This window comes from Eretmochelys imbricata, chromosome 18 (genome assembly GCF_965152235.1).
Source record: "Eretmochelys imbricata isolate rEreImb1 chromosome 18, rEreImb1.hap1, whole genome shotgun sequence".
In the NCBI taxonomy this organism is placed as follows: Eukaryota; Metazoa; Chordata; order Testudines; family Cheloniidae; genus Eretmochelys; species Eretmochelys imbricata.
Window position 1 is genome coordinate 8,626,402 of NC_135589.1, and position 13,286 is coordinate 8,639,687.

The following is a 13,286-nucleotide window of genomic DNA, read 5'->3' on the forward strand; positions in this document are numbered from 1 at the left end:
TAGGAGCTGCTGCTTAGGGGCTGAGTGTGCAGCCCCAGTAGCTGCTTCAACTCTCACTACTGCCACTTAGGGAGTTGGTATGGTAAGAATTGTGATATATTATGATCCCCATTAGAACTACAGACGCAGCCAATTTATTAGGCATTTGTGAAGGGCCTGAGAGCTCCTCTGCACTTCAAATTTATTTCAGCACCAGTTTTAAGGAAGCCTGGCTCCATTCCTGACCTATTCCAATAAACATGCAAACTACAACAAAACTGGCCATGTGTCCATAAGTGTTTCTTCTGCTCTGCACACTTGGGGCTCTTGCCAAGAGCCGTGCATGTCTCAAAGCCGGGGAGAAGTGTATTTCTATTACCAAGAGCCCTGCAGAACAGGATAGCGGTACAAATAGACTAACAGCTTGCAGCATACCTTCTCGCTCTTTTTCCTTTTCTTCCTTCTTGCTCTTTTTGGTGGAGGATTTGCTCTGTGTTGCTGGCTGCCCAGTGCCTGCTGGAGCTGACGTAGAAGAGGTGCTAGATGATCCAGAGGATGAAGTCACAGACAGCACTTTACTGCCGCACAAAGCACAGGACAGAAGCTGCAGAAGAACTGGTGAGACTCCCTCATCTACCAGAAAACTGACTTGCAGGAGAAAATAGAGAACAGCTGCGGAGGAAGGAGAGGAAAAAGTTTAATTCGGAATAAAATAAAGTTAAAACCACCCCAAAAGTAGAGCCCTGCAAATCTGTGGGTATCTGCTTTATATCCACAGACCATTTTTGCAGATAGCGCAGATGCAAGGGCTCTGACTGTAAGAGCCAGGAGGGCAGCTGTGAGGAATGTGGAGCGGACCCTCCATCTGCCCTGGGGGGCAGGGACACTGCGGGGGCAACCTAAGCAAAAGGGACACTGGGTGGGGCTGCTCAGGCCCTCTCACAGGGCAGGTGGAGGGTCCGGCGCGGCCCCCCGCCTGGCTCTTACCATGCTGGCAGCTGTGGGGCGCCTGGGTCCCGCACCTGCCCTGGCCAGGCGGCCTGCAGGGCAGGGAGTCTGGGGGCCAGGGACATGGGTGGGAGGCTGCTCGGGCCCCCTGCCGAGGACAAGTGGAGGGACCCAGGCTCCCCACAGTTGGGGGTCTTGGAGCCACAGCCCAGCCACAGTAAGAGCCAGGCAGGCAGCTGCGGGGAGCCACGGCGGACCCTCCACCTGCCCTGGGTGGGGAGCCCAAGCAGCCCCTGGGCAGCTCCACAGGTGTCACACACACACCCCCATTCCCCCCCAACCCCGGCCAGCGTGGAGCCCAGCTGGGGAGCCACGGTGAACCTTCCATCTGCCCCCAGTGTGTGTATGTGGGGGAGGGGGCTGAGCAGCTCCTGACCGTGTCCCCACCCCCCAGGTTACCTGCCGGGCCAAGAGCAGGTGGAGTTTGCAACTCCCCACAACTGCCCGCAGGGCTCTCCCCAACTGGGCTCCAGTGGGAGATGGGGGCGTGCCTTGGAGCCTCAGCCCCGCCCCAGCGTAGAGCCCTGCAAAACGGTGGATATCTGTGGAAATCCGCAACTGCGGATGTGGATATCTGCAACTGCGGATATCTGCAGATAATTTTTGCGGATCGGATGCGGATACACATTCTTGTATCCGCACAGGGATCTACCCAACAGGTTATTCTGAAAGACAGAAGAACCCTATTTACCTGACTAGAGCGAGGGGAATGGGATTTATCTGGAAACACAGAGTTAGGATAAATGGGACATTTGCCCTAGACTACAGAGCAGGTCAATGGCAATGCCACTGCCATGTCTCTCATTCCCCAGTCCAATGCTCTTCCACTAGAGCACACTGTCTACTTCGTTTCTTTTTACTTTCTCTAGCCACAGAACAGAAGCTACCAATACACACTGATAATTAGTGTTAGAAACAAATCCTGGGCAACTCCAAGCTCTTCTTTATCCCTTCCAGTTCTCCTGTGCTGAATGTCAAAACGGACACTCTTTCGGCAAACAGCTAGGAAGCCCTGGATCAAATCTAAGCATGCTACGAACTGCCGCTGTTCTCTAAAATACTGTCAGGGAGAAAACTCACAGTCATCTTTAATGCAGAATTTCTGCCAGTTCACTGTTCGCTGCGTGGCGATCTCTGCACAAGCCTTCAAGTGTTCCATCTGAAATGGAGAGTAGCATGGGATTAAGCAGCAAGTCAACTCTTCTGCTGACGTTACCTTTTTTAAACGCAACATGTGCGTATAGTGAGAGAGGCATATGTTTTATCCACTGAAACACAATTCTCCTTACCAGACTGATCAGTGTATCATACTGTAGGGCAGAGCCTGAACTTGCGGTGACCACACTTGCCCGCAGATAAATCCCTTGTTCTTCCAGGAGTTTTTTGATACCACGAACATGAGAATCCAAAGTGTGGAGGTCTCGGAGCTGGCGGTACTTCTCCTTTGATCCACAGATGAAGAGCAGGAGTTTGCGGACTTGGCGGCGCACAAATGGAGTCTGCTGGATCATCAGGTACTAGACAAAGCATTCAACATGAATGCTGTGAAATCAATAGTTGACCTACGTCATCACAGCAATCACAAGACCTCAAGGTGGGTCAAGCTAACATGAATACTATTTCCACAGGTAAAGAGGAAACGGAAATGCATTTAGCAGCTTCTCAGTTTGAAGGTACTGGGACCATCAACACAACAAGTCTCGGGCAGAAGAGAAGTTGCATAGCAATGCTATGCAGTACTGGAGCTAGTGGTTATGAAATGATATCCTGCAGGCTCATTCCATGGCATAGTTATCCAAGCTACCTATGAGCTCAGGTTAAAGGCCAGAACAAGCCTTACTGAAGGAATCCTTCCCCTGAATTAACAGCTGCACTATAGGTTATGACAGATGTAGGAGGATGTGTGGCTGCCTAGGGAAACAGGTGTGTGTGTGTGGGGGGGGGGGGGACGGGACACACCCACAAATCTAAGCTGGCAGTTGAAATAAACGCACACCCCAGACCCATAATTTGTTCTAACGAACATAGGTGAAGCACTAGCAACACATTTTCACACTCGACCACCATCTAGCAGAAGGCTCTTGATTCTAGACCAGCAAACAGCGCTGAACTTTGGATAGTAACGGCAACGCTATCCATGGAGCACGCGCTCCCACAGACGCTTGTTCGGTATAGACACACACAGTACTGAGGAGCTAGCCCCCTTACATGGGGGAGCAGGAGAAGGATCTCAGTTCAGTCACACCAAAGTTAGGGCTCTCCCAGGGAGGATACCATTATTTACTCCCTTTTCTTACCACCCATAAATCCTACATTCCACTTCCAGGAGCACCATATGTTCTTCACCTACCTCAGACAGGAAGTAGAACCAGGAATGATCGAAGATGGGTGTCGGGATCCGGGAGTTTGTGTCCGCAATTTTCTTGATTTGATAAGGTAAGCGCAGCACCATCTCTGTCAGAAGCTGAGTATAGGCCTCAAAAACATCTGCTGCATGACCCTGAAGCGGAGAAACTCAGTGGGTTAGCTAAGGATATGGAGCATGAGCGTGAGCACAGAATACTCCCATCTTCCAAGCATGGTAAATTGCTCTTCCATTTATTCTCAATTGCACCTTTACAGCTAAAATGAAAACCCTTGATTGGCAGATGAAAACAAAACCAGCACGCCCCTATGGTGAGTGTAATAAAATGCAGTGGTTATGGTGCAACAGGTCTCCTTGCCTTTAAGGATTTTAATGTTCTGTCCTTCAAACTAGAAAGCATTCTATCATTTAATTAGGCTTCCGTTGTACTGCACCGATGCATAAATCAAAGCCTTGACGCCAGTGGAAGTTTACAATAAAGACACCATGGTGGTTAAACAAGCCTAGGATTTAGCTTGTAAATCATGACTGCAATTGTGCAAACTGCAAAGCATCCTTGCCATGGTAAACAGCAGTGGTTTGTGGATCTTTGCCTGCCAAGCAAAAGAATTCACCCCCCCAGAGTAGCATCTCTTCAGAAAGATTGTTTAAAAAAGAGACAATGACAGCAGCTCAAGAATTGCATGGCACAGAAATGCAACAAACATGGCTCTAGTGTTAGAGAGCATCAAGCAGCCCCAGATGTAAGTAAGGACTCTAGAACGCAGGAGGACAAATTTTGAATCGATGGAGAGAGAGACAACAGCAGGCCAGATACTAGATAATCCTACAGCAGTTTGGCAAGGAAGAGCTCTATGCCTGTGGTTGGATGCTGATACAGGTTATGATGGTGGCATGGTGCGGAACTCACCTTCACGTATTGCCGGAGAAAGAAGGGGCCCATGTCAGGTGGTGAAGAGGTAGTGTGGGGTTTCAGCAGCTGGCTGGTGGCTACGGGCTCCTCATCATTCTGCTGGCTTTTCCAGTATTCCAGCAGAGACTTCAGAACGTGCAGACAGTAATCCACTGCGCCTGAGCTCAGCAATGCCGCAGCAGTGGCGCTAGAAATGAGGGAAGAGGACTGACAGGGGAATAAAATGGTTACTCCACTCCTAAGCAGCAGCTGCTTCAGTAAAGCAGACTAAGTCACTAGCACCAAAGAGCCATTTGCAGACATTAGGGGAAAGAGGGCAGATTTTGCTGAAACTTTACAGGCAGTTTTATGTTTGGGGTTTGAGTTTCTTTAAAAAAAAAAAAAAATCAACTGAAATATTTACAGAGACTCTTTTGAACAAGTGCTTAGCAAAGAAAAACAAACACAATCTCCGCCTAAGTCTAATCTCCCCTCGACACATGTGCCAGAGGCCACTGAGCTGTGGATTAGAAGACTAGCTGGTTTTTTTTTTTCAAATTGGGATTTCTATTTGTTTATCTGGGATTTGGCCAGCTGGGGGTGAGCGCTGCTCAAGAAAAAGTCACTGCTGCAGATGCCGCTCAAAGGCTCTGCCCCACCCAGGTCTTACTCCACCTGCATTCTGCACGACGATGAGCTTTGATTTCTGTTGGAAGCTCAAGCGAATAACAAAGGCTACAGAAAAAGCTACTGTAAATAAAACTATTAAAGCAGCCCTGTAAATCCAAACAAACCCCACAGCTCATAAGCTTATTAAAATTTGATGCAGTTCAGACTAAATTTTTAACCTCTATGCTTCTTTATTAATCTCCTTCCCACCACACATACTGTTTTTATGCCTTATTACTGTACCTTTTAGCAACAAATATCTAAGGAATCCTCTTAGCGACTTTTACGTTGACACAGCAGCATATTGCTTTCCAATAATCACATTACAAATCCCCTTTAACTCCTTCAGTGCCAAGATGGTTTAAGTAAATCTTGCTAGGCCAGTTTAAGAAATACAGTTATCTGCTGCCTTTACTCCAAATCAACAATGGAATCTAACTCAGCAACTGCCACTGGAACAAACTTATCCAGTCTCACTGTCCTGCTGGTTTCCCCTCTTTAATTCCAGCAGGGGTCTTTTTCCAGGGTACCAAGTTGCAGCAACATTGTACACTCCCCACAAGGATGCACCAAAGCACATCCAGTCATCCTTCATTCCAGAATATCCATTCCAGAGAGTCCCCCCCAGCCACTCTTCGCCCGGTGAAGGACGGGATCTCCTGAAGGCATAGCCCCCTTGCAAAGAAAGTTTAAAGGTGCCAGACTGTACCTCGCAAATGGAAGATTTGGAACCTGACTTGGTCCTGGACATGAACACACTAAGCAGCCTCATTACCACCAAGTGCACTTCATTCAGGGCAGAACGTTCGTTCTTCTTAGACACATCCTGCAGAGAGAGAGAGAGATCAGTCACTTTACACAGCTATGTTCCAACTCTAAGATCCTGGGAACCTGTTTATAAATGATGCCCTGGCAACAATGAATGTTAGTGTAAATCACCCTGGTGCTGATGGTAGCACAAACCCCAAAGTATACAGCTATACTGAATAAACTTGGATGTTCAAGATCACTGCCAAAGCCAGGTTTAAGAGTTTGAATAAAAAGGTAACAATTTGTAACTACATTTCATGCTGACTTACTGATACCAGCCCTACCAGCGGAGTGTTATACTCCAGTAACATTTTCCTCCTCACAAAGTAAAGCAAGTGAAATAAAATGTCTGAACAAGGCTATTTAAAACAAACCCACTGCTCCCTGGACAACTCCTCTGCCTCAAATGCCCCTTCATAGGAAGGGACCCAACCCATGAGCTCTAGCAAGCTGCAAGTGTTTGCTCACACCACTATACCTTCTTATCCATGCCCAGTTCTGCGATAAGTTGGGACAGAAGGTTATCTAGAGCACCCTTGTCCTTCTCATCTTCGCCATCTAGGTCTGTTGTGAGCATCAGAATAACCTGGAAACACAGAAATTGGAGAGGCAGTGAAGTCAGGCTCCATGATGACTGTGAGAGAGATGGATTACCTCCATAGAACACCCCACAGAGGAATCCCAGACTCGTATACTCTCTCCTCCATGAATCATGCTTATACCATCACATCTGAACAATAACATTTGGTATGGTCAGCAAAGACCATGTCTTCCTAAGTAAATAAGGATACTCGAGAGGGTTTTAGACATATTAGTAAGAGAAAAGGAATGGTAAAGGGGAGTAGCAATCTGTAGAGTATAAATCTAGAAAAAACTCATGGGGACAGACCACCACCTATGAGACAACAGTATAACGAATGGTCTGCAAGACCTAACTAGAAAGGTCTTGTAATATGATCTGATTGGTGGGGTGAGGAAGATGGAAAATATACACACAGAATTTTGTTGAAAAAATTGTCAGATATTTGTTAACCACCAAACAACAGGGTCTCTTGATCTTTCCTCAGTAAGCTACCTGCATGTAAGGAATGGCACGGACTCCTCCAACATTACGCAGCTGAGGTAAGGTTTGCAACAGCCTCTCCAAAAGCATCAAACGGACCATGTGCAGTCTAGAAAGTTAGATATCAAGAATCAGTCATGAAGCAATTAAATTTAAGACATCCTGTAATAAAAGTGAAACCCAAAAGCATTACAAATGGGACACCCTGATACGTTAGCAAAAATTCACTTCCTGACAAGTCTGAGCTGACCAAATTAGAAAGGTAAAATCACAGATGCCAGAGATGCCTTTTACAGGCAAGTAATGTCAAAAGCAAAAGCAACTCTGGCATCAGAGGAAGAATTAAATTAATACTCTGCTTTAGCGTGCTTTTCCCAGCACAATTACCTGCAGAATGAAACTGACCAGGGACATGTGTCACAAGTCTATTCCAATCTGCAGAAGGCACCCCTGGGAAACTGATTGATCATCTGTTGCCAGGTCAAAGAAGAAGGGGAAAGGCAATGAGAAACTGCAGTGGGATCGTTGCAGACTGCGTTTTTTTGTTTTAAAAAGACTGTACCGCATGCTTGACAGACACTATCCTCGGCAGCCTACATTATGTTTCCCCACTGAACGTCAGATGTTACCAAGATTTAAGTTTCAGTGAGTGGCTCACTAGATGTATTAGTCTACCATTCAGATTGTTCATCCCTGCAAGTATAACTCCACAGACAAAGTCTCATGGGACACACAAGTGACTAGTCAGAATGACAGATGCATGGGTGCAAACAGTGGCTTGCTCTATGCACAATAATTTTGGAGACCAGTGAGGTGGACTTTTGGCCTCTGATCTCTATCACAGCTGTTCATTATTCTCTATGGATTTATATTATCTCCTAGGTCCATTTCCCCACCATGACAACGTAACATCAACGGCACATGAGTGGGTCCCCTCTGATCTATTTCTTCATGGGAAAATAAAGCTCCTTACCTATTGCTGGTGTGGACATCGCCTTCAGCTTCCCCCTCGCCTTCTCCTTCTGAACCGTCCCCTTCCTGCTGCCCTGCGGTGGTACTTATGGCACCAGTGCTCGAGCTGACACTGCCTGGCCCAGCTGGATGGCCCTCAGCTGTAGCGTCGCCATACGCGCTGCTGCGGCCAGACACTGAAGGAGGAAAGACGACATGAGCACAACTGAACACGATCTCCACTATGCCTCAGAGCAACCTGCAAAGCTGAATGACCATTTGGGATAATTGTGCTTTGGATTCAGGAAGGGGGAATGGTGTCTGTGGGTATCTTCAAAGACCAAAGGAGCTTTGTTTCTGTACCAATTATTTTAACATTGTATCGCAGCAGTGTGTGAATGGCCGATTTTTATTATATACGTTTCACCCAAAGCAAGAGCTTAAATGAAATGGAGCCAATACAGGGAACTTATGAAATGAATCCTGCATATGGAGTTTGTAAAGCACTTTGGAGATGAACGTTACGATAGTCCATATCCCCTTACCATGCACTAAAGAATTGCTCCTTTTTGTCAAACAATATTCTTGTCTCTCTCAGACACCGTTATAAAATAACCACGGTGCAATCATCTAAATAGTGCCCCAAACATGAAGGCACTGTGCAAATAAGTCACTACGTGTTATTACCACTGTGCTCGCCAGCCACCGAATCCACTGCACTGCCACCACTCTCCGAGCCCACACTGCCGCCATGGTCAGCTGGTGAAGTCCGAAGAGTAGAGCCATCTGTTGCCGCTGTGCTGCCTTCATCGTCAGATGCTGGAGCTAAGAGAGTAACGAGAGCTGTTACAAGTAAAAACACCGTCTTTATTCAACTCTAAAAGAGCATGCTCTAGAGAAAAGCCAAGAGTGACTCCTCAAGATTTCTGTGTCTATTTTCATTAACTAATCAAGAGGATATGGAAATGTCCCTCACTACTTCTCGGGTCTGCTGGACAGCTCTGACTAGACAGGTGTCATGAGAAGTCTGGGGGGTCTAGCTACAGAAAAGAAAACGTCCCCACCAATTCAAGGGATTATCAAGCACTGGGAAGAGTTACATTTGGTTGCTTATTAAACGAAAGTTACTTCAGCAGCTCTACTATATGAAGGAAGAATCTCTTGCTATAATTGCACTCGGATTAAAACCCCTCAGAACAGAGGAGGAACATAACACACTATCAAACGCATCTGAAACAAACTACAATAGTAGTGCTCTCGATACTTGAGCTTCGAAGCAAATTCTGCTCTGCTTCTTAGGTTAGAAACCGTGGGCCAAATTTTCTCCAGGGGCCACAAACGAGCCTCCATCACTGTACAGTCATCCCTCTTTTCGGGCATTGCTTTAAATCCAATATCTGCATGCATAAGTGAGGATTAATTGCACGCTTAATGAATAGTATCAACTATCATCTGTTAGAACAAGTGGTAGTGCTCAAAAAATGGTGTGCATGAGCTTTTGTTCACAAACAATGGAGAACAGGTTCTTAAAAAGGGTTGCCCTGTGGTTGGAGACAGACCAAAAAGGGTTAAAGAAATATGCTGTGTTCACTATTCCTAATTTAAAAAAAAAAAAAAAAAATTCTGGAAAGCCTAATAATTTGAGCTGCTGATGTGCCATATCAGACCTGCCATTATACCTTTTAAGTGTAAGTATCTGAACTGAGCAGAGGTGCTCTTCCAGAACTGAAAAATTCACAAGAGCTCTGAAGCAGAATGCTAACAGAATCCAATTGATCTCTTGGGTTTCACCGACAATCTACATTTTAGCTGTGCAACCTGGGACGCAGGCTGCTGGAAAAGTTTCCTCCTGAACTCCAGATTTCTGGGGCTGATGGTTCATTTTTAAAGCAAAGAACCCAACGATGGTGACCGCTTGGCAAAACTGTATTCAAAATGACTAAGTGGCCTACAGCAGGTACTGCAGTGCAGGCAGTACAGCTATAGGGTTCAAGATGCCCACAGAGAATTTAATACCTTGTTGTGAACAGTTACCTGATGCTGTGGTGTCAGAGAGAGTTCCAGCATCAAGAGATGAAGAACTGGGGGCTTGGCCAGACAGTCCCAGGCTCTGTAGTCCAAGTGCACTGCTGCTGCTCCCTGTGAGAGGTGAGCACACAACACTGACTGTCAGTAAATCCCTGAACTGTCTACACAGTGCCTTAGTCCGCACAAGTTGGGGTGTAAATTATGAGTACCAGTATGACATGCACTAACGGCACTGCATGGACCCTGCTGGTGTGCACGGAAAGTTCCCAAGTGCAGGCTAATGTAATACTGTTCTGAAATAGCATAAGATGAACACACACTAGGGAATAGAGTCCACATGGGCCAGTTAGTGCACGCCACGCTGGTGCTCGTTTGAATTTACGGGCCAGCTGGTGCAGACTAAGGCATCGTGTAGACAAGTTCTCAGTATGACTCAGCCTTATGCTTTGAATACCTTCAAGGTAACACACAATGGACACCCTTTAAGCTGATTTACATTTATCACCACATGTCCTGATTCCATCTTGCTGGCTCTGTTCTGCACAAGCCCCTCAGCCAACTGTTCCCCAGTCATCTATGTATTTCTTTTCATGCCAGCTCTTATACTTGATGCAATCTGCCTCTTCTCCTGTGACAGTTGGCCACCCACTGCTCATTCAAATCCCTCCTTAGAGAACACTTCCTCCACAAAGGCTCTTTGTGACAACTTGGCAAGGATACAAAGGTATGTGAACAAAAGCTAAAAATACACATAACCAACATCTGCCCCATCCCTTAAGAATAGTATTGCCTCTCATGGCTTAACAGATCTCATCTGCTCCAGTTCCAATTCACTGTACCCAATGGTCATTTGGGAGTGGAAGGATGATCTTGTTTTTAAGGCACTGGACTGGGAGTCAGGAGATCTTGGTTCAATTCCAACTTTGCCTCAAATTTCTTATGCAGCCTACAAGTCAGGTAGGCTGAGATTTTTCAAAAGGGTTCTAGGGAATTAAGTGCCCATCTCAAATAGGGAATTCAATGCAAGACTGGTTTCTAAATCCCTAAGGCCCTTTGAAACTGGGATTCCAATCTGTCTCAGATAACATGAACATCTTACCTTGCTGGTCTTGTTGCAGACTCAGGGCAATGGCTAGTTCCACCATTGTTTCATCATCTGCATCTGGAGGAATGTCCAGCATGGGTGGGAATCCCTCTGCTCCAGCCAGGAGAGCCTCCAGAGGAGAAGGGTTGCCATTATTCACATTTTCAGAAGTCTCCAGCACCATTGACTCAGACTAAGGAGAAGAAACACAGACAGAGCTTCTACCAGATCACCCCCATCCAATAGAGAGATTAGGGTTGAACAACAGCAATTAAACTAAACCTAAGTGCTTTTTAAAATGCAGACTCCAAAACAAAAGAACTCTGGGCTCACCACCATCTCAAAGTCCCCGTGATCCACCTCGCTTTGCTCCTGGTTCTCTTCTCGAATATGCTCGCCATTTGCTATCCCAGAGCTCTGCATTTTGTCTTCTGCATCATCGTCGTCATCATCGTCCTTATCTCCTGGGCCACAAAAATACCATTAACACACACACCCTTTCCTCATCCCTTTCTCTCCATGCTAATGTGTGGAGCAGTGGCCAATGCTGACCAACACACCAGCGGTGTCTGTAACGGCGGAGTTCTGCTCTGCGATGTGGGAGACCCGGGGTATTTTCCCACTCTCTTGCTCTGCTGGCTGGCAAAGACTGAGACGACTGTAACTGAGGTAGAATGCTCAGCACCTGAGTGCTTCTAAGCTGTACACCCTCTAGGTAAGGAGCAGCCCTGACAGGACTCCATAGGGACTTTTGTACAGTCATCCTCGGTTGCGAGGGGAGGCAATGACATGAAGCCTCAAGGTGAGTGAATGCAAAGATTCGTCTTCAGGGATGCAGAGGACCCCCAGGAACAGAGGGAGAAGAGGGGAAAGTTCTATAACGCAAAACAAAAAAAACCCAACCTCTCAATGCCACTGTTCCTAGGTCACTCAATTATAAAGAGACTAACAGGCTGGCTTGGGGAAGTCAGGTGTAAAAGAGACTCAGGTTTTGTCTCACCCTCAAAATGAAAAGGCTAAGTCCTTGCAGGTGCAGGGTATCATAAAAAGGAACAACTCATGTTGCTCTGTGGCAACTCCCTGGCCAAATCCTGGAGGAAGCCATGTCCAGCTTTCCTCAGCCAGGACAATCAGCACAATACAGTGCTTTTAGGGTGGAAGAGAAGAAAAAAATTGCTCACAGGAAAAGCTCACTGAAGGATCCTACAATGGAAACAGGTTGGTCATTAACCTTCTCCTGCTTTAACTGTATATTAACAGTCCTTAGGAATCCATCTAAGAAAACTTCAGATTTTGAAAAATGAGCTACACAAAGCTGAGGGAAGAAGAGAGAACTTCCAAAATCCCTCGTGCCAACCCCCACTTGCCTACATTTTTGGAAAATATTATTCTTGCATACAGAAGAGGAAACCCACATGGATGGGCCAGGGGACTGATAATTGGGAAGGGGGGGGAGGAGGGGAAGAGTCTTACACCAAGTTCAAATCCATCCAGGTTGGCAGTGACTAATTGTTCTGATCACTGTTTCTTGGCCTACATCGGGGTGGGGAACCTCTGGCCCAAGGCTTCTTTTCATCCGGCCTACAGCAAGTCTCCACACCACGGGCCGAACATCCCGAGCCTTGGCGTCCCTCCGCAGGGCTGTAGCTGCAAGCGCTGGCTCGCTGGCATGTCCCTGCGGCCCCTAGGCGGAGGGGCGATCACGGAAACTCCGCGTGCTGCCCCCACCCCCAGCGCCTGCACCGCAGCTCCCATTGGCATGGAACCACAGCCAATGGGAACTGCAGGGGCAGCGCCTGTGGGCATGGGCAGAGTCGCCTGGCCCCTCCACCTAGGGGCCCAACATGCCGGCCACCTCAGGGAGCAGAGCAGTACGGAGCCAGGGCAGGCAGGGAGCCTGCCTTAGCCCCGCCGCCCGGGAGCCACCCGAGGTAAGCGCTTCCCAGCCAGAGCCTGTACCTCACACCTGCTCCTGCACCTCAACTCCCTACCCCAGCCTGGAGCCCCCTCCCGCACTCAAACTCCCTCTCGGAGCCCGGAGCCCGCACCCCAACCCCCTGAGTCCCCTCCCACACTCAAGCTCCCTCCCGGAGCCTGCACTCCCACCCGCACCCCAACCCCCTGTCCCAGCCCTGAGCTCCCTCCCGCACCCAAGCTCCCACCAAACCCCCTCCTGCACCCCATCCCATCCTGTCCCCACCCCAGAGCCCACACCCCCAGCCGGAGTCACACCACCTCCTGCACCCCAAACCCCTTAGCCCAAGCCTGAAGCCCCCTCCCACGCCCTGTACCCATTTCTGGCCCCACTCCAGAGCCTAGGGAAGACCAGAGCCTCTGCACCCTCTGCTCCTAGCCCCATGGAGCTGCGTGTGGCTCCAGACTGATTTTTGATGTGGGTCAATGGCCCCTGATAGAAAAAAAGGTTCCCCACCCCGGC

At 47.9% G+C, this 13,286-nt stretch overlaps 1 protein-coding gene across 4 annotated transcripts in view; it reads right to left on the reverse strand.

The window, feature by feature from the left end:
• The window catches only part of UBR4 (ubiquitin protein ligase E3 component n-recognin 4), a 113,987-nt gene that overhangs the window by 43,273 nt on the left and 57,428 nt on the right, over positions 1–13,286 (reverse strand). For 2 of the 4 annotated variants that reach the window (XM_077837267.1, XM_077837263.1), the window contains 13 exons: positions 11,183–11,313; positions 10,865–11,042; positions 9,772–9,876; positions 8,425–8,562; positions 7,760–7,934; positions 6,799–6,895; positions 6,202–6,309; positions 5,623–5,739; positions 4,263–4,472; positions 3,338–3,487; positions 2,277–2,504; positions 2,068–2,146; positions 415–651 (listed from right to left, as the gene is read on the reverse strand). In XM_077837267.1, coding sequence (XP_077693393.1) covers positions 415–651; positions 2,068–2,146; positions 2,277–2,504; positions 3,338–3,487; positions 4,263–4,472; positions 5,623–5,739; positions 6,202–6,309; positions 6,799–6,895; positions 7,760–7,934; positions 8,425–8,562; positions 9,772–9,876; positions 10,865–11,042; positions 11,183–11,313 — 1,953 coding nt within the window. The remainder of the gene's footprint in view (positions 1–414; positions 652–2,067; positions 2,147–2,276; positions 2,505–3,337; positions 3,488–4,262; positions 4,473–5,622; positions 5,740–6,201; positions 6,310–6,798; positions 6,896–7,759; positions 7,935–8,424; positions 8,563–9,771; positions 9,877–10,864; positions 11,043–11,182; positions 11,314–13,286) is intronic. The other 2 variants (XM_077837264.1, XM_077837265.1) reach the window with 2 other exon arrangements.